The sequence below is a fragment of the Diceros bicornis genome, chromosome 10 (assembly GCF_020826845.1).
Source record: "Diceros bicornis minor isolate mBicDic1 chromosome 10, mDicBic1.mat.cur, whole genome shotgun sequence".
Taxonomy (NCBI): domain Eukaryota; kingdom Metazoa; phylum Chordata; class Mammalia; order Perissodactyla; family Rhinocerotidae; genus Diceros; species Diceros bicornis.
The window spans coordinates 4,975,230-4,996,542 of record NC_080749.1 but is presented as its reverse complement, the minus strand read 5'-3'; the positions used below and the strand labels follow the sequence as shown (position 1 = coordinate 4,996,542).

Sequence of the window (21,313 nt, the reverse complement as noted above, 5' to 3'; positions counted from 1 at the left end):
CCTTTGGAAATAAAACCTCTGGGCCAGCATAGCATCAAGTCATAGGAATAGGATGCAAAAATTTTGCTAGTGGGTCACTAGGAGGTAATAGTGACTGGTACCACCCCCACTTTCACCCCTTGATTCCTGGATCTGTGAATCCTGGCTATAGGAGAAACGGCACCATATATTGGACACTGATTCAGAGTATATACAGCCTCCTGGAGAACCTTTCCCCAGCCCTGCAAGGTATTGACACCTAGCTGGCACTGTAAATGACTGTTCAAAAGGCTTCTCCACCATTCTATCAAGACAGCTGCTTCAGGATGGTGGAGAACATGGTAAGACCAGTGAATTCCTTGAGCATGGGCCCATTGCTGCACTTCTTTTGCTGTGAAGTGAGTTCCTTGGTCTGTAGCAATGCTGTGTGGAATACCATGGCAGTGGATAAGACATTCTATAAGTCCATGGATGGTAGTTTTGGCAGAAACATTGTGTGCAGGGAAGGCAAAACCATATCCAGAGTAAGTATTTCAGTTGGGATGATGGAAGCAGTCCAATGCAATCAATCTGCCACCAGGTAGCTGGCTGATTACCCTGGCGAGTGGTGCCATATTGGGGACTCCGTGTTGACCTCTGCTGCTGGCAGATTGGGCACTCAGCAGTAGCTGTAGCCAGGTTGGCCTTGATTGTGAAAGGCCACATTGCCGAGCCCATTCTTGACACTATGGCCACTTTGTTCTTGAACCGGTTCTTGACAGGGGTGGCTGGGGAAAGAGGCTGACTGGTATCTATAGAATGGGTCATCCTATCCATTTGATTATTATTATTTTGTGTGTGTGTGAGGAAGATTAGCCCTGAGCTAACATCTGATGCCAGTCCTCGTCTTTTTGCTGAGAAAGATTGGTGGAGTAGGAAGCTCTAGGAATCTGTCCCTCCACTGAACCAACAATCAAATTGCCAGGAACCTTATGAAGCAACTACTTTGTAACTTGAGTGTAGTAGACCACTTGCAGCATCCAGGAAAGAGTTTGATGAAGAAGCTGGTAAATTTTTGTCAAGTTCAGCTTTAGTGAGATGGTGGCTACCATTCACCATCCTCCAGCCGCAGAACAAGCAAGTATGGAGACAGTAGCCCACGTTCCTGGTGTGGCTTGCTGGAGCCAGAGTGGACAACAAAGACTTTGTCCCCCAAAAGTCAGGGTTGTGGTTTCTGATTGCTGTTTTTGATTGGTGAGAGGCAGGCATGGAGGTTGACTCCTGTTTCAACCCCCATGGGCTGAAATGCCTCTCATTCAGCCAAGAGAGAATTTAAACACATGGGATGTATTTTTTTCTCTCTCTTGGGGGCCAGACATTTAAGGAAATCTTTGTCAGGTCACTGGCTGATGGTAGATACAATAGAAGGGTAACTTCAGTGAACACACACAACAAAGAGTAAACACTTTGCAAAAATAGCATGGAAAAGACACAAAAGGATGGCTTCAGCCATCAACAAACAAAATATAGCAATCCCTGATGAGTGGAAGAATTAGAATTCCAGAGTTACCACAACATGATGCTCAGAATGTCCACTTCTCAACAAAAATTACAACACATACAGAGAAATAGAAAAGTATGGTCCATTCACAGGAAATAAAGAGTTTGATGGAAACTATCCCTGTGGAAGTCCAGATTTTGGAATTATTAGTCAAAGATGTTACATAAACTATCTTTTTTTTTTCTTTATAATTTTATTTATTTTTCCACCAAAGCCCCAGTAGATAGTTATATGTCATAGCTGCACATCCTTCTAGTTGCTGTATGTGGGACGCGGCCTCAGCATGTCCAGAGAAGCGGTGCATTGGTGCGCGCCCAGGATCTGAACCCGGGCCGCCAGCAGCGGAGCGCGCACACTTAACTGCTAAGCCACGGGGCCAGCCCTACATAAACTACCTTAAATGTGTTTAATGAGCTAAAGAAAACCATGGACAAAGAACTAAAGGAAATCAGTGAGATGATGTCTGGACAAAATGAGAATATAAATAAAGAGATGGCAATTATAAAGAGCAACCAAAAAGAAATTCTGGAGCTGAAAATACAGTAACTGAAATGAAAAACTCACTAAAGGGATTTGACAGTAGATTTGAGCAAGGAGAAAAAAAGATCAATGAACTTGAAGATTAGACATTAAGAAATTATCCAATCTGAGGAGCAGAAAGAAAGAAAAGTGAACAGTCTAAGGGACCTGTTGGACACCATCAAGCATACCAAAATAAACATTATAGAAATCCCTGATGGAGAAGAGAGAGAGAAAGGGGAAGAAAAGATATTTTAAGAAATAATGGCCAAAAACTTCCCAAATCTGATGAAGGACATGCATATACACATCCAAGAAGATCAACAAACTCCAAATAGGATAAACTTAAAGAGATCCACATCAAGATATACTAAAGTCAAATTGCTGAAACTCACAGACAAAGTGAGAGTCTTGAAACCAGCAAGAGAAGTGACTCCTCATGTACATGGGATCCTCAATAAGGTTAACGGCAGGTTTCTCCTCAGAAGCCATGAAGACCAGAAGGAAGTGGGATGACATCCTTAAATGCTGAAATAAAGAACCACCACCCAAGAACTCTATATCTAGCAAAACTATCTTTCAAGAATGAAGAGTAAATTAAGACATTTCCAGATAAACCAAAGCTGAGGGAGTTGATTACCAGTATACCTTTCCTACAAGAAATGCTAAAATGAGTTCTTCAGGCTAAAATGACAGAACATTAGACAGCAACTCAAAGACATAAAAAAATATTAAAGAACACTAGTAAAGATAACTTCATAGGTAAATATAAAAGCCAGTATTATTGTACTTTTGGTTTATAATGTCTCTATTTTTCCTATATGATTTAAAAGAAAAATGTATAATTATAAATCTATGATAATGGGTATATAATGCATAAAAATGTAATCTTTGACAATAATAGCATAAAAAGGGAGGGATGGAGATGTATAGGAGCAGAGGGTTTGTATACTATAAGAACTAAGTTGATATTATTCAAAGCATATTGTCATAAATTTAGGATATTAATTGTAATCAAAGTAACTCCTAATAACTTCACAGAAGACACACTGAAAACAAATAGCTAAATGACACAAGTAAATCTTTCTTTATCAGGATTCACATTAAATGTATGTGGATTAAACTCTACTATTAAAAGATAGAGATTAGCAGATTGGATTTACAAAAAAAAAGAACCCATCTATATGCTGTCTACAACACACTCACTTTAGATATAAAGAAACAAAAAAGTTGCAAGTAGAAGGATGGAAAAAGATGTTCCATGAAAATAGTAATCAAAAGAAAGCTGGGGCGAGCCCTGGCGGCCCAGTGGTTGCCTTCCACACGCTCCGCTTTGGTAGCTTGGGTTCGGTTCCTGGATGCAGACCTACACCACTCATTTGTCAGTGGCCATGCTGCTGCAGCAGCTCCCACACAAAAAGAGGAAGATTGGCAGCAGATGTTAGCTCAGGGCAAATCTTCCTCAGCAAAAAGAGGAAGACTGGCAATAGATGTTAGCTCAGGGCAAATCTTTCTCAGCAATAAAAAAACAAACAAAAAGAGAGCTGAGGTGGCTATATTATTGTCAGAAATATATTTAACTGAAAAAAGATTAGAAGAGACACAGAAAGACATTTCATATTGATAAAACTTTCAATATAGCAAGAAGATATAACAATTATAAACATATTTGTACCTAAGGAGCCCCAAAATATATGAAGCAAAAATTGACAGAATTGAAAGGAGAAGCAGACAGTTCTACAATAATAGCTGGAGACTCTATACCTCCCTCTCAATAATGTATAGAAGAGCCAGAAAGAAGATAAATAGGGAAATAGGGGACTTGAACAACACTATAAACTGATTAGACCCAAGAGACATATACAGAACACTGAGCAACAGGAGAATACACATTCTTCTCAAATACATATGGAACATTCTCCAGAATAGACCATGTGTTAGGCCACAAAACAAGTCTCAGAAAATTTAAATAGACTGAAATCATACACAGTATCTTTTCCAATCACAGTAGAATAAAACTGGAAATGAAAACAGAAAGAAAACTGGAAAATTTACAAATGTGTGGAAAGTAAACAAACACTCTTAGCCAATCAATGGGTCAAAGAAGAAATAACAAGGGAAATTAGACAAGACTTTGAGACAAATGAAACAAAAACATAACATAGCAAAACTTATGGGATGCAGTGAAAGCAGTGCTTACAGAGAAATTTACAGCTGTAAATGTATATGTTGAAAAAAGAAGGAATATCTCAAATTAGTAACCTAATTGTACATCTTAAGGAATTAAAAAAAAAGGAGAGCAAACTAAATTCAAAGCTAGCAAAAGGAAATAATAATAGTAGAGCAGAGACAGAAGATAGAAAAAAATCAACAAAATTCACAGTTGGTTTCTTTGAGAAGAACAAAATTGATAAACCTTTATCTAGACTGAGAATAAAAGAGAGAAGACTCAAATTACTAAAATCAGAAACAAATGTAGAGACATTACCACCAATCTTACAGAAATAAAAAAGATAATACTATGAACAGTTGTACACCAACAAATTAGATAACCTACTCTAGAGGAAATGGACAAATTTCTAGAAACATATTCTACCAAAACTGACTCAAGAAGAAATGGATGTTTGCAAAGGCTACCATGGGAGGCTAGTGGGTGGTGTCAAGGCCTGTGGGAAGTGAAGGGACCCTACACAATTCTATGGTCAGGCCTACACATTCCTGTTCTTGTAAGGTACAATCTTCAACGGGAATCTTCCTCTGTAAAGATGCAAACAGTATGGCTCTCTGAACAGACACTAAAACAGCTCTTATCTCAAAGAATCCGGCTCTTGTGTAACAGTAGAACTTAGATGCTGGGGAACAGCATTGGATGAACGAATCCTTCCAACCAGATGGTGATATCTTTGGACTCACTACTTTGCATTTGCAGTCAGATTGTATCACCTCCCATCACGAGGCTCGTGAAGACTTTGAACAGTTTTTCAATGATCACTACAGAAATGCAGTATTTACACACAGTCCATTGGCATATACCAGGTCTCTAGGGAACACCAGGATTACCAGTGAAGAACATATTAAATGGCATAAGGGTTACTAGGAAGCACTTTTCTATGGCTTGACACTAAACTCGCAGAACCACTGCCTGTTTCTGCACTGAAGTATTCCTTTAGGGTCAGTGATAACACAGAAAGCCCACAAATTCTTGCAGGGCACATCCTCAAGTTTTCAAAAAGGAAGAAACCTGAAGATGCACTCTGTGTTGGGGGTTAACAATGACTGACCTTTCTTGAGAGACTCCTGGAATTTTCTCTTTGGACAGGCCTCTTTGACAGGTGGAGTGCAAATATTCAGCTCTGCCTGGTATGGCAGTAATTTTTATAGCTCATGATATGAAAACAAAGTGAAAGTGCTCCAGAAAATATCTTCAGGCGACTATTCAATTTTTGATAACGATTATATTCCAGTAATGCCTAGTATTTTGCTGCTTCAATCCCATAAGACTTAAATCTATGAGACAGAACATATATTTGGACTGCAACACTGTCAGGGGCTTGCATGCCTAATGCAAGGCTCCAACCACTTGGAAGAAGCCAACCATCACCTCTAGACCTTTAGCCCATCTATTTACGCAAGTTGTAGTGTGCTACTGGCTTCAACATATTGTAGAAAGATACAAATGCTGGTGAGGTGGATTGATAATAAATCTGCTGACATACCTGGACTCACTCTGAAACAGTGCTGAGGACAATGTGAATTTGCTGAAACTTGTGGAAACCTTTAAGAAATGGAAAGAGTGGATAATAAAATGCCTTGAAGTCCTCCAAAAACAAGGACCTTGAAATAGGAGCAGTTAAAGTAAAATACTTGCACATAAAAAAAAAAAAAAGTAAATCTGAATAGACTTATGCTATAAACTGGATGTTTGTGTCCCCCAAAATTCATAGGTTTAAATTCTAACACTTAATGTGATGGTATTAGGAGACGGGCTTTGGGAGGTAATTAGGTCATGAGGGTGGAACTCTCATGACTGGGATTAGTGTCCTTAAAGAACAGACATGAGAGAGCTTGCTTCCTCTCTCTCTCTGCTCTCTCCCTTGTGAAGATACAAGATGGTCATCTGAAAACCAGGAACAGTGGTCTCACCAGACATCAGGTATGCAGCACCCTGATCTTCTCAGCCTCCAGAACTGGGAGAAATAAATGGTTGTTGTTTTTTATTTTATTTTTTTCGTGAGGAAGATCAGCCCTTAGCTAACATCCATGCCAATCCTCCTCTTTTTGCTGAGGAAGACCGGCTCTGAGCTAACATCTATTGCCAGCCCTCCTCCTTTTTTTCCCCAAAGCCCCAGTAGATAGTTGTATGTCATAGTTGCACATCCTTCTAGTTGCTGTATGTGGGACGCCGCCTCACCATGGCCGGAGAAGTGGGCATCGGTGCGAGCCAGGGATCCGAACCCGGGCAGGCAGTAGTGGAGCGCACGCACTTAACCGCTAAGCCACGGGGCCGGCCCCAGTGGTTGTTGTTAAAGCGACCCAGTCTATGATATTCTGTTATAGCAGCCTGAATAACGATAACCTATAAGTGATAAGGAGATCGAATTAGTAATGAAAATTCTCACAACAAAGAAAATCCCAGAAACCAGATGGCTTTGCTGCTAAAGTCTACCACACATTTAAAGAAGAATCAACACCAATTATTTGTAAACTCCTCCAACAAACTGATGAAGAGGGAATACTCCTAACTCACTCACTCCACTCACAACTCACTCACTCTGTGAGGACAGCATTACCCTGATAGCAAAACTATACAAAGGCACTACAAGCAAAGAAACTACAGATGAAAATCCTTTATGAATATAGATGATTAATCAATGTAGTAAATCACATTAATACAAGAAAGGAATAAAACTACATGATCATCTCCATTGATGGAGAAAAGCATTTAATAAAACACTGTAAAAATACTCAATAAACCAGGAATAGTAGGGAAATTCCTCAACGTGTTAAAAAGCCATATATGAAAAACTCACAGCTAACACCATACTGAATGGCTAAAAACTGAAAGCTTTCCTCTAAGATCAGGAACAAGACAACAGCACCAGCTTTCATCACTTCTGTTCAACATAGTTCTGGAGGTTCAAACCAGAGCGATTAGGCAAGAAAAATAAATACAAAAGCATCCAAATTGGAAAGGAGGCAGTAAAGTTCTCTCTTTTTGCAGATGACATGATCTTACATGTAGAAAAACGTAATGATTTAACAAAAAACTGTTAGAGCTAATAAACAAATTCAGCAAATCTGCAGGATACAAAATCAACACACAAAAATTCCATGATCATGGATTGGAGGAATTAATATAGTTAAAATGGCCATACTTCCTAAAGCAATCTACAGATTCAATGTAATCCCTATCAAAGTTTCAATGACATTTTTCATAGAAATAGAATAAAGAATCCTAAAATTTATATGGAACAACAGAAGACCCCAAATAGCCAAAGCAATCCTGAGAAAAAAGAACAAAGCTGGAGGTATCACACTCCCTGATTCGAAAATATACTATAGGGCCGGCCCCGTGGCTTAGTGGTTAAGTGCGCGTGCTCTGCTGCTGGCGGCCCGGGTTCGGATCCCGGGCGCGCACTGGCGCACCACTTCTCCGGCCATGCTGAGGCCACGTCCCACATACAGCAGCTGGAAGGATGTGCAACTGTGACATACAACTATCTACTGGGGCTTTGGGGGAAAAATAAATAAATAAAAAAAATAAATAAAAAATTATTAAAAAAAACAAAATATACTACAAAGCTATAGTAATTTTATTTTTTAAAAAATTTTTTTTTGGTAAGGAAGATCAGCCCTGAGCTAACATCCATGCCAATCCTCTTTTTTTTTTTTTTTTTTTTTTTGCTGAGGAAGACTGGCCCTGGGCTAACATCTGTGCCCATTTTCCTCCACTTTTATATGGGACCCCGCCACAGCATGGCCCGACAAGCGGTGCATCGGTGTGTGCCTGGGATCTGAACCCGGGCCGCCAGCAGCAGAGCACGTGCACTTAACTGCTATGCCACGAGGCCGGCCCCTCAATATCGGTTTTTGCAGCACATTTTCAAATACCGTGTCTGATGAGGCAAGCGAAACAAAAGAAAAAATAAACAAATGGGATTACATCAAACTAACAAGCTTCTGCACAGCAAAAGATACCATCAAAAAAACGAAAAGACAACCTAACATTGGGAGAAAATATTTGCAAACCATGTATCTGATAAGGGGTTAATATCCAAAATATATAAAGAACTCATACAACTCAACAACAAAAAAACAAACAACCCAATTAAAACAGGCAAAGGATTTGAATAGACAGTTTTCCAAAGAAGAAATACAGATGGCCAACAGGCACATGAAAAGATGTTCAACATCACTAATTATTAGGGAAATGCTAATCAAAATTACAATGAGAGGGAGGGGGGCAAAAATGATGATTAGGCCTATGTGTGTGGTGATGGATTGTAATTAGCGTTTGGGTGGTGAACATGATGTAATCTATGCAGAAATAGAAGTATAATGATGTACACTTGAAATTTATACATTATAAATCAATGTTGGCCCAATTAAAAAAAAAAAAGAAACACCTTAAGTCAAGGAGAGATAAATAAATAAATACATACTTGGAAAACAAAACAAAACAAAATTACAATGAGATATCACCTCATGCCTGTCAGAATGGCTATAATTAACGAGAGAAGAATTAGCAAATGTTGAAGAGGATGTGGAGAAAAGAGAACCTCATACACTGCTGGTGGGAATGTAAACTGGTGCAGCCACTATGGAAAAACCATATAGAGATTCCTCAAAAAATTAAGAAAAGAAATACCATATGATCCAGCTATTCCATTGCTGGGTATTTATCCAAAGAACATGAAAATATGAATGCATAAAGATATTTGCACTCCTATACTCATTGCAACAGTACTCACAATAGCAAAGACTTGGAAACAACTTAAGTGCCCATCAATGGATGAATGGATAAAGAAGATGTGATACATATACACGGTGGAATACTACTCAGCCATAAAGAAGATGAAATCTTGCCATGTGCGACATGGATGGACCTTGAGGGTATTACGCTAAGTGAAATAAGCTAGGGAGAAAGTCAAATAGTGTATAATTTCACTCACCAGTAGAAGATAAAAACAACAATGACAACAATAAACAAACATATAGATACAGAGATTAGAGTGGTGGTTACCAGGGAGAATAGGGGAGGGAGGAGGGAGAAGAGGGCAATTTGCACATGCATACAGTGATGGGTGGTAATTAGTCTTTGAGTGGCAAACATGATGTAGTCTACACAGAAATCAAAATATAATGATATATACCCGAAATTTATATAATGATATAAACCAATCAACATTACCTCGATAAAAAAATTCAAAATAAAAAACAAATCAGTTGTAGTTTTATGCACTTGCAATGAACAAGTCAAAAGCAAATTTAAAAAACAATTCCATTTACAATAGCATCAAAAAGAATAAAATACTTTAGCAATACAAAATAGTAAAGCCACTACGGAAAATAGTTTGGTGGTTCCTCAGAAAGCTAAACACAGAATTATCATATCATTCAGAAATTCCACCCCTAGATATATATTCAAAGAAACTGAAACCAGGTACTTGAACAGATGCTTGTATGCCAATGTTCATTACAGCATTATTTACAATAGCCAAAAGGTGAAAACAATCCAAATGTCCATCAACAGACACAGGCACACATCCTTTCACTGTGCTTTGCAGACACTGCGTTTTTTACAAGTTCCTCCACTGGCAAAAAGATTACAACTCATTGAAGGGTCAGATGATGGTTAGCATTATTTAGTAATAAAGTATTTTTTTTTTAGTTTTTTTTTTTTTTTTTTGTGAGGAAGATCAGCCCTGAGCTAACATCCATGCTAATCCTCCTCTTTTTGCTGAGGAAGACCGGCTCTGAGCTAACATCTATTGCCAATCCTCCTCCTTTTTTTCTTTCCCAAAACCCCAGTAGACAGTTGTATGTCATAGCTGCACATCCTTCTAGTTGCTGTATGTGGGACGCGGCCTCAGCATGGCCAGAGAAGCGGTGCGTCGGTGTGTGCCCGGGATCCAAACCTGGGCCGCCAGTAGCGGAGCGTGTGCACCTAACCGCTAAGCCATGGGGCTGGCCCAGTAATAAAGTATTTTTAATGAAGATATTTACATTGTTTTTTTAGACATAATTCTATTGCACACTTTAAACAGACTACAGTATAGTGTAAACATAACTTTTATATGCACTGGGAAAACAAAAAATTCATGTGACTCGCTTTACTGCGATATTCACTTTACTGCGGTGGTCTGGAACCAAACCTGCACCATCTCCACGGTATGCCTCTAAGTGGATAAAATAAAACGTGACATACACATATAACAGAATATTATTCAGACATAAAAAGGAATGAAGTTCTGATGCTGCCACAACCTGGATGAAAACTTGAAAAGCTTATGCTAAGTGAAATAATCCAGACACAAAAGGACAAATATTGTATGATTCCACTTATATGAGTGTTACTTAAAATGGTTAAAATGGCAAATTTTATGTTATACATTCTTTTACTACAATTAAAAAAATTAAAAATATATCAAAAACCACTGAACTGCATACTTTAAATGGGTGAATTGTACAGTATATGAATTATATTTCAGTCAAAGTTTCAAAATAAAGAATACAATATTTTAAAAATCAATTGTACCTCTATACTGTAGCAATGAAAAAAAATGAAATTATTAAAGCTATTCCATTTACAGTAGTATCAAAATAATAAAAGTTAGAAATGAGTTTAACAAATGAAAAACTTTTACTCTGAATACTATAGAACACTGTTGAAAGAAATTAATACTAAATAAATGGAAAGATAGTCCATGTTCATAGATCAGAAGACTTAATAATCAAGTGGCAAAATTTCCCAAATTTATCTATAGATTCAACATAATACCTATCAAAATACCAGACGACTTCTTTGCAGAAATTGACAGGCTGATCCTAAAATTCACCTGGAAACTCAAGGGACCCAGGATAGTCAAAATAATCTTGAAAAAGAGTAACAAAATGGAGAACTTACACTTTCCCGTTTCAAAACTTCGTACAAAGTTTCAGTATACAAGACAGTGTGGTAGTAGCCTAAGGCTAGACACACAGACCAATGGAATAGAACTGCGAGTCCAGAATAAGCCTCCACGTATACAACTAATGTATTTTTGACAAACTGCCAGGACAATTTGATGGTGAAAGAACAGTCTTTTCAATAAATGATGGTGGGACAACTGGCTAGCCACATGCAAAAGAATGAAACTGGACACCCTACTTCACATCAGATGCAAAAATTAACTCAAAATGTATTCAACTCCTAAATGGGAGTAATGGTACATGCAAGATGCAGGGCCTATTTTGGAGGCAATGAAAATATTGTAAAATTGATATAGTAAAAGTCATTGAATTATACACTTCAATAGGTGAATTGTACATTATGTGAATTATATCTCAATAAATCTTTTTAAAAAATGTAATGAAAGAAGTTTATCACTATTGATCCCACAGACATGAAAAAGATAATAAAGGAATACTATAAACAACTCTATGCCCACAAATTTAATAACTTAGATGAAATGGTCCAAATCCTTGAAAGACAGAAACCACCAAAGCTTACACATGGAAAGACAATCTTAATAGATCTGTATCTATTTTAAAAATTGAATCAATAATTAATAATTTTCCAAAAAAGACAGTACCAAGTCCAAATGTTTTCACTGCTGAATTTGATCAAACATTTAAGGAAGAAATTATACCAATTCTCTACAAACCCTCCAGAAAACAGAAAACAAGCCGAGAGAACACTTCCTAACTCATTCTATGAGGTCAGCATTACCCTGACACTGAAACCAGACAAAAAACAGGTACAAGAAAGAGACTGCAGATCAATATGTCCATGAACACAGATGCAACTAAATATTGGCAAACTGAATCTAACAACGCATAGAAAGAACTATATAGCATAACCAAGTGAGATTTACTCTGGATTTATGCCAGTTTGACTGGTTGGTTGAATAACAAAAAATCAACTAATGTGACCTACTATATCAACATGCTAAGGATGAAAACTCGTATGATCATATCAGTGATGCAGAAAAGCATATGACAAAAACCACCATCCATTCTATGACAGAAAGCTCTCGGCAAACTAGGAGTAGAGGAGAACTTCCTCAACTTTTTTTTTTTTTTTTGGTGAGGAAGATTGGTCCTGAGCTAATATCTGTTGCCAATCTTCCTCTCCTTTTTTGCTGAGGAAGGTTAGCCCTGAGTTAACATCTGTGCCCATTTTCCTCTATTTTGTATATGGGATGCCGCCACATCATCGCTTGATGAGTGGTGCTTAGGTCTTCACCCAGGATCTGAACCCACGAATGCCTGGGCTGCTGAAGTGGAGTTTGCAAACTTAACCACTACACCACTCGGCTGGCCTTAGAAATTCCTCAACTTGATAAAAAACATCTACAAAAAATCCTACAGGTAACATCACACTTCATGGTGAGAAATTGGACACTCTACCCCTAAGATTGGGAACAAGGCAAGAATATCCCTTCTCACCACTCCTATTCAACATCTTACTAGAAGTCTTATCTAGTGCAACAAGACAGGAAAAGGAAACAAAACCTATACAAATTGGGAAAGAAGAAATAAAACTGTATTTGTTCACAGATGGCATTATTAAGTAGAAAGTCTCAACGAATGGACCAAAAAACTTCTGTGAATATAGCAATATCACAGCATACAAGGTTAACAGTATATAAATGTTAATTGCTTTCCCACATACCACCAGTGAACAATTAGAATTTGAAATAAAAAACATATGGGCCGGCCCAGTGGTGTAGCAGTTAAGTTTGTGTACTCTGCTTCAGCGGCCCGGGGTTTGCAAGGTTTGGATCCCAGGTGCAGACCAATGCACCGCTTGTCAAGCCATGCTGTGGCAGCGTCCCATATAAAGGAGAGGAAGATGGGCACGGATGTTAGCCCATGTAGCCCAGGGCCAATCTTCCTCAGCAAAAAGAGAGGAGGATTGGCAACGGATGTTAGCTCTGGGCTAATCTTCCTCACAAAAAAAGAAAGCAAAAGATGAAATAAAAAACAGTACCATTTACAACTGCACACACAAAATGAAAACTTAGCATAAATCTAAAGAAATATGTACAGGATGTATGAGGAAAACTATAAAACTCTGATGAAAGAAATCAAAGATCTAAATAAATGGAGAGAGAGTCCATGTTCATGGACTACAACACTCAACGTTATTAAGATTCAATTCTTTCCCAACTTGACCTATACATTCTATGTAATCCTAATCAAAATTCCTGCAAGCTATTTTGTAGATATTAACAGATTCTAATATTTATATGAAAAGGCAAAAGACCCAGAATAGCCAACACAATAGTGAAGAACAAAGTTGGAGAACTGATACTGCTCAACTTCAAGACTTACTATAAAGTTACAGTAATCAAAACAGAGTGGTATTGGTGAAAGAATGAATAAGTAGATTAATGGACCAGAATAGAAAGCCCAGAAATAGACTCACACAAATATAGTTAACCAATCTGCGACAAAGGAGCAAAGGCAATTTAACAGAGGAAGGATAGTCTTTTCAACAAATGGTGCTGGAATGACTAGACATCTGCATGCAAAAAAAAAAAAAAAAAAAAATCTTTACACAGACCTTATAACTTTCACAAAGATTATTTAGAAATGAATCATCATAGACGTAAATGTAAAACATGAAACTATAAAACTCCTGTAACAAAATATAGGAGAAAATCTAGGTTACCTTCGGTTTGGCAATGAGTTTTTTTTGTTTTTTTTTTTAAAGATTTTATTTATTTATTTTTTCCCCCCAAAGCCCCAGTAGATAGTTGTATGTCATAGCTGCACATCCTTCTAGTTGCTGTATGTGGGACTCGGCCTCAGGATGGACGGAGAAGTGGTGCCTCGGTGCGCGCCCGGGATCCGAACCCGGGCCACCAGCATCGGAGCGCGTGCACTTAACCACCAAGCCACGGGGCCGGCCCTGGCAATGAGTTTTTATATATAACCCAAAAGCACAGTTCATGAAAGAAAAAACTGATGTACTTTCCTAAAAATAAAAACTTCTGCTTTTCAAAAGGCACTGTTAAATAAATGGAAAGATAAGCCACAGTTGTGAGAAAATATTTGCAAAACGCGTATCTGACAAAGGACTTGTATCCAAAATATACAAAGAACTCTTAAAACTCAATCAGAAAAGAAACAACCAATTAAAATATGGGCAAAGGTCTGAACAAATATTTCATCAAAACAATACAAAGATGGCAAATGAGCACATGAAAAAATGCTCATCTTATGTCATTAGGGAACTGCAAATGAAAACAGTGAGATACCATTACACACCAATTAGAACGGCTCAAGGCCAAAACACTGCTCACACTGAACGCTGGCGAGGATGCGGAGCAGCAGGACTCGCGTTAACTGCTGGGGGGAGTGCAAAAGGGTGCAGCCACTACGGAAGACAGTTTGGCAGTTTCTTACAAAACTAAACATAGTTTTACCTTAGATCTAACAATCATACTCTTAGGTTTTCACCCAACTGATTTAAAAATTTCCACAAAAGAACTTAGATGCGAATGTTTATAGCAGCTTTACCCCTAATAGTCAAAAACTGGAAGCAAGATGCCCTTCAATAGGGAAATGGATAAACAAATTGTTGTATATGCACACAGCTGAATACCACTCAGCAGTACAAGGAAACAACTTATGATACGTACAACAAATGGATGAATCTCAAATTATGTTGAGCAAAAAAGCCAGACACAAATAAGTATGTAGTATATGATCCTTTTTATATGAAGTTCAAGAACAGACAAAACTAATTTATGATAACGGACAGCAGATTGGTGTTTACGTTTGGGGGGGTGGAGCAGAGGTGTATTGACTACAAAGGGGCACTCTTTCTGGGGTTATGGTAGTGTCACGCATCTGTATTCGGATGTTAGCCATGGATGTACATATCTGTCAAAACGCATAAAACTGTAAATGTAAGATTTAGGTATTTTAGTCTATATAATTACACCACAATAAAATTGGTTATTTGAAAAAAAAGTCAAGGCGGTTATTTCTGGGAGAGGCAAAGGGTTGGGTTGTGATTGGGATGGAGCAGTTGTGGGGCTTCTAAGGTGGCTAGCAAAGCTCTATTTCTTACTCTGGGTAGTAATTTCAAAGTTGTTCTTTTAAGAATTTATGAAGCTATACATCTGTTTCATGTAGTTTTCAGTATCTGTGCCGTATTTTACAATAAAAAAGTATGAAAAAATACATCCTTTCAAAGGTGTGCATTTCATCACAGGTTGGGTTGGACTATATAACCTCTAACCTTTTAAACTCTAAAATTGTGTGATTCTATATAATTATGATAAAAATCACTGAAAATGAAAATACTATAAGGCATTTTCTATTTAATGATCTTTTGAAATATCTAGGTTTTAAAAAATAATATGAAAGATTTTCCAGACCAAGTAGAGGGGTTAAAACTCTTTTTCCAGATTTACATTTCTTTGAATTTCCACTGTAAAGAACAGAAGCCAAATCCAAGTCTTACCTCAAATATATTTCCAATTCTTTCTAATCTTTAAGTATGTGAACAATAGTTTTCTGGACCAAGAGTCACTTTGTGTCTGGACTTCTCAGCACTGTCTTCTGGTCATGAATCCCTGGAAATCAAAACTAATATAAAATCACCAATTAAAAACTGTGTATAAGCACATGTCCACACAAGGAACAGAGATGTGCAAGACAGGTGTATTTGTAATAACCCAAATCTGCTGACAACCCGATGTCTTCACACGGGCAGAGGGAGAAACAGCTTGTGGGTTATCCACACTATGGAATGCTCGCGACTCAGCAATAAGCTATGGAAACAAGCCACATGACTCAGTCTCAGCATAAATTTCCCTTATGTGGAGTAAAAGCCAGACTCCTTCCCTCAAAAAAGAACATACTGAATTTCATTCATATAAAATCCCAGAAAACGCAAGCTAATCTCGAGTGACAGAAAGCAGATGAACGTTTGCCTGGAGATGGGGAGGCAGGTGGGACGAGAGTCGAGGAATCACAGAGGCCCAAGGAAACTTTTGGGTCTGATAGGTATGTTCATTATCTTGATTGTGGTGATGGTTTCACGGGTGTAGGCATGTGTCAAATCTTATCAAATTGTATACTTTAAAATGCTTACTTTATGTCTATTAGTCCTCAATAAAGCTGTTTTTAAATAACATTGTGTACATGGACAAACGTCATGCCCGCTGCCTCTCTCAAGTTCTGATTGTATCATCCTCATAAGGCGAGGGAAAACTGAACACACTATTGCTCTAACTGCACTGACATCAAAGCTTGCAGTAACAGGCTTCTTTTGACCAGGGTTATCTAAGTTCTGTTTAAATGGAAGTGACGCTACTTTTAGAGACAACACATCTGTAACGCAAGACCCCAAATACCCGAACGCTGTCCTTTACTAGCCAGCACACCACATGAGATCACTGGGATGAGATGCAGATGAGAACCTGAGGCAAAGACACACTGTTCTAGCACAGCCACACTACGCTGGCGCCTAGCTAACAATCAGGAAAATCTTCTAAAGTTGGCTCCATACCCCAATGAAACACTGGTGAAGCAGCCTCGGTTGTTCCGAGGACTTCTTCAGCCTAGGCTACGCAGTCCTGTGTGGCCTCAGCGGAGGAAGGCCAAAAGCCTCCTTTGCTTCTTTCTTTCCCAATCCTATACCAGGTGAGAGCTTACCTTTCTGATTCGACTAAGGCTGTCTCAGGTGAGCCAGTCCAAGGAGAGCCAGAGCACTGGTCCCAGAGACCACGTCAGGACTGGCACAGACTCCCTGTCTCAAATCTGTTCAGATCAGGGCAAAGAGACGAGTTGGCAACTGGAAGCATGTCTAGCTGCAAGGAGACTACCCAGTTAGAAGGGAGAGAGAGGGTTGCTTGTGCCCAAAGGAAGCAAGGCTGGGCTACCTTAGCAAGCCAGCTAGATCACAGGAAGCAAGAGCAACCTTGTGAAGAAAATCTACCCTCCTGGAAGCTCCACCCCCACTACTGCAGTCTTAATTGCCCTATAAATTGACCAATTTATATCTGCAACGGGATACAATATACTTTTATATTTAAGATAACCAAGAGCCAACAGACTTCACCATTGTGACATCTTCAAAGTACCTGATAAGCAGAACTTTTTATGTGGAGTAACAAAACTTGAACAAAGTAGACTCAACCAAGCGTGAGAACCTACAGTAGCGTAAACACTCAAGAGTAGGGTAAACACTCAAGCGATGTTCAGTACAGCACTGATTAACTTTATAAAAAGATGCAAACTGCTCATGTGCAAAAACCTCTTTGAGTCCTTTATTAACGTTTGGAGATGTGTGGTACATACAATTAACAGCATCACACCAGCTACAGAAGTACAGGTAACCAAGAATGTACTTCAGAACAAGGATCTCAGAGCAACTCAGGGTGTTGCCTGCTCTGAACCTCCAAAAAAACTCAACTCTGACACACGCAGGACAGACAATATAACAATTTCACTTTGAAATGGTTCGTTAAAAAAATGACAAGAATTGATAGTTCAAATCCTTTAGAGTGTGAGATGGGGCAGATCGCTCGGTGCCATGGCGCTGCTGTAAAAGGCCAGCTTGGGAACTGGAAGGTCAGACAGAATAAGAACTGACTGGGGGGAGGGGAACAGGTTTGATTTTCAGTGTAGAGAGATAACAGATGGTCCGAGTGGAAACTTTCAGTCTAGGCTCAGTATGGGTCCTGCAGGAATCCATCAGATAAATACAGTTTATGAACCGGAAGGCTGAAAAATGCCAGCCATTCATTTGTGTCACTGATTCCAACTGGTCGACACTGATGCATCAGGAGTCATATATGACACAGTAAGTTTAAGAGGGATACGCCTAAAGAAAGAATGGAGTTCACTGTGTCAGATCAGCTCTGATCCTTTTGTGCCACTGGATGCCATGGGTCCCTCTGCTTTCACGTGTGAATTAAGGAACGCTTCCTTTATTTCAATGTTCCACTTTCAAAATAACCAAAACCCTCCCCCCACCCCCACCATCATTCTTCATAAATTCTGTTTCCAAAGTCCTGATTCTTCTGGGTCTAAACTTTTTCTTTTCGCTTCAATTTTGACACCTTCTTGACAGTCCCATTCTTGTTTAGAAGCTTCAGGACACGATCTTTATGATCTAAAACCTTAAGCATGGAGTCTCTGGCCTCACTGATTTGATCCATCACAAGTTTACACCTTTGCATATTTCCCTGAAACAAAAGACATTACATTATCAATCAGTAATCTTGAGGATGACTAGCTTTTAAAGAACCTCTCACCTTTGGATTGAGGCCATTTTGAGGCTTTCATATAGAAAAAATATTTTAGTGTTTCTTGGTAACGCAAGTGGAAGTAAATAATAGGTTTTTACTAAAGATATTAGTGGAAGAGGGAAGAAAAGGGAGAAGTAAGACTATAGTCAACCCCATAAGGTGGCTGATCATTCCAACCTGTATTAGCTCATTTATTCGGTGTAGATCATCATCAGTTGCTGCTTTTTTCTTTGGGATGATCCCTTCCTGTAGGTTGGTCAGTCTTTCATAAACATCATGTTCTAGATTCGTCTGCAACACACAAGAGGGAGGGCATTGTGACTTCAGAGATACTTTTCATTGTCAACTTCAGGCAAATGAACCCACCTTGAACCACGTTTGTAAACTGGTATAAGAGCTGTTTGGGTGATAAAATCATTCCTCCCAATGACTAAGGTACTAAGGTATAGTAAGGGAAATTGATCAAACAGCAATTTACATCACAATTTGCCATAATTCAGAGTCCATCCTCAAGGATAACTTGTAAATACTGCCTTGAATTCACAATTCCTCCGAGAAACAAGTTTGCAAGTTTCACAGAAATATGCTTTTCTGCTAAGTATAAAAACTAGCCAAGGCACTACATTTGTTTTAGATATTCATAACAGACAATGTTCTTCAGATCACTGCTACTCCAAAGATGGAAAAACTTGATGAGGTTGTTGTTTTTGATCACCTCCCTTTCACCTCACTGGTCAAGGAAGGATTCCCACCCTAGGGTTATGAAAATGACTGAACACAGAACACCCGCCAACACTGGACAGATGAGATCAACAGCAGTTTACTAGTCAATATACTCACAGCCCAGGGGAAGAGGACATCGCACACCACGCAGGGCCACACGGGGGCTGCACTCGGGAACAGAGTGAACAAGCAGGGGCTGTAGGAGGCAGGCTTTGTAGTATCAAGAGGGAGAGGTGCCCCCTGGTTCCCATGGGAGGATGTAAGTGGCTTATTTGAATACTATCACAAACTGGCAGAGAACTGAAGCCCACTATTCAGGGAGACTTGGGAACTGTCCTTGGTCCCCATGATAAGGAGCAGGGCGGGAGGGGATTACAGTTAGGCCATTTGAGGCTCCCCCTGTTTCAGATGTCACAGCAATACATAATACTGAACCTTAACTGTAGGTCTTACACAACAGCTGTTCAATATATTTTGGTTCTGGGTACCAGAATTAAGATATATTTAGATTATATCTATTCCATAGATATAATATTACATAGCACACATAAAAATTCTGCCATGACCCATGTTAGTTGGGAATGTTTCTGGATTACTCAAAAGAAAATGCTCTATGAACTCAGACGTCTCCAGCATCTGTTCCTCTCTTCAGCATGACTTAACGACTGCTAGAACTCCACCTACCAGCTGGAGCAACTGGGCAGCACAGAGGTGGACTTTCCAGCCTTGGGCACGACAGGATACTCCTTTCTGATTAGCTATTTCCTGTAGCATAGCTTTCTTCTCCTCTGGAACCATAAAAAAAACACATACATATATTTTTCTATTTTTATAAAGCTAAAATCATTTGTGTTCAAGCCGCCTAAGTGCTACTATTTGATCAAGAATTTCTTTACTTAAACATCTTTAAATAAATCCTTTGCATTTAAGTCATTAGGAATCGAGGTCACAACATGAATAAAAGCTCTTTTTGGGGGCCAGCCCAATGGCATAGTGGTTAAGTTCACACACTCTGCTTTGGCGGCCCGGGGTTCACAGGTTCGGATCCTTGGGCATGGACCTGCATATCACTTGTCAGACCGTGCTGTGGCGGCGCCCCACGTATAAAGTAGAGGAAGATGGGCAAAGATGTTAGCCCAGGGCCAATCTTCCTCACCAAAAAAAAAGCTTTTTGTCCACCTCAGAAGAATACTTTAAAGACATACTCTGATAATCTAGTGAGTTCAAAAGAGAGCAAGTTAATATTATAATCTCTTAAAAGAGAGGAAATAGTCTCTAGTGGGTTGGAGCCTTGCTCATATGTGACGCTTTTGCAAGCATGTGGAGAGCTGAGCATGAAGTCTTTGAAGCTCTTTGGTGTTATCTAGATCCTGGAGAAATCACAGGAATCAAATTTGAATAACATTTAAATTTGGGTAGAAAAGTCCAGTAACTAGAACTGTAGTGAAATAAATATGAAATGTATCATATGGAATGGGGAGAGACAAACTAGGATTAAGGGATACTTGTCAAAGGTGAGTATAGCTTTTTTGTGAAGTTTTAATTACTGTAACTAGGACTTAAAACGTATTTACACGTTACATGAATAATTGAAATTATTTTTTAAAATTAAAAAAATTTTAACTTATTATTTTAAAAAGTAATCTTGAAAAAACCCTATCTATATATTCGTCAAAACCCATAGAATGTACAACACCAAGACTGAACCCTAATGTAAACAATGAACTTTGGGTGATAATGATGTGTCAGTGTAAGTTCATCAAATGCAACAAATGTAGCACTGTGATGGGGGATGCTGAGAGTGAGGGAGGCTATGCATGTCTGGGGACAGGGGATATATGGGAAATCTGTGTGCCTTCTGTTCAACTCTATTGTGAACCTAAAACTGCTCTAAGTAGCAAAGTTCATCAATTTAAAAAAAAATCCCTATCTGGTATGCAAATATTAGCATGAATATGATTAAATAAGTTTTAAACTTTTTTGAGATAATTGTAGAGTTACATGCAGTTGTAAGAAATAATACAGCAAGATTCTGTGTACTCTTTATCCAGTTTCCCCCAATGGTAACATCTTGCAA

General features: G+C 38.7%; 1 protein-coding gene and 1 pseudogene across 14 annotated transcripts in view; one reads left to right on the top strand and one right to left on the bottom strand.

Moving 5' to 3' along the window:
• Positions 1–4,920: 4,920 nt before the first annotated feature.
• LOC131411045 (archaemetzincin-2-like) lies at positions 4,921–5,877 on the top strand (annotated as a pseudogene).
• Positions 5,878–17,507: 11,630 nt separating this feature from the next.
• SAP130 (Sin3A associated protein 130) overlaps positions 17,508–21,313 on the bottom strand; it is a 79,678-nt gene continuing 75,872 nt past the window's right edge. For all 14 annotated transcript variants that reach the window (XM_058548733.1, XM_058548726.1, XM_058548728.1 and 11 more), the window contains 3 exons: positions 19,921–20,024; positions 18,691–18,804; positions 17,508–18,450 (listed from right to left, as the gene is read on the bottom strand). In XM_058548733.1, the coding sequence (XP_058404716.1) occupies positions 18,292–18,450; positions 18,691–18,804; positions 19,921–20,024 (377 nt within the window). In that variant the 3' untranslated portion in view covers positions 17,508–18,291. The remainder of the gene's footprint in view (positions 18,451–18,690; positions 18,805–19,920; positions 20,025–21,313) is intronic.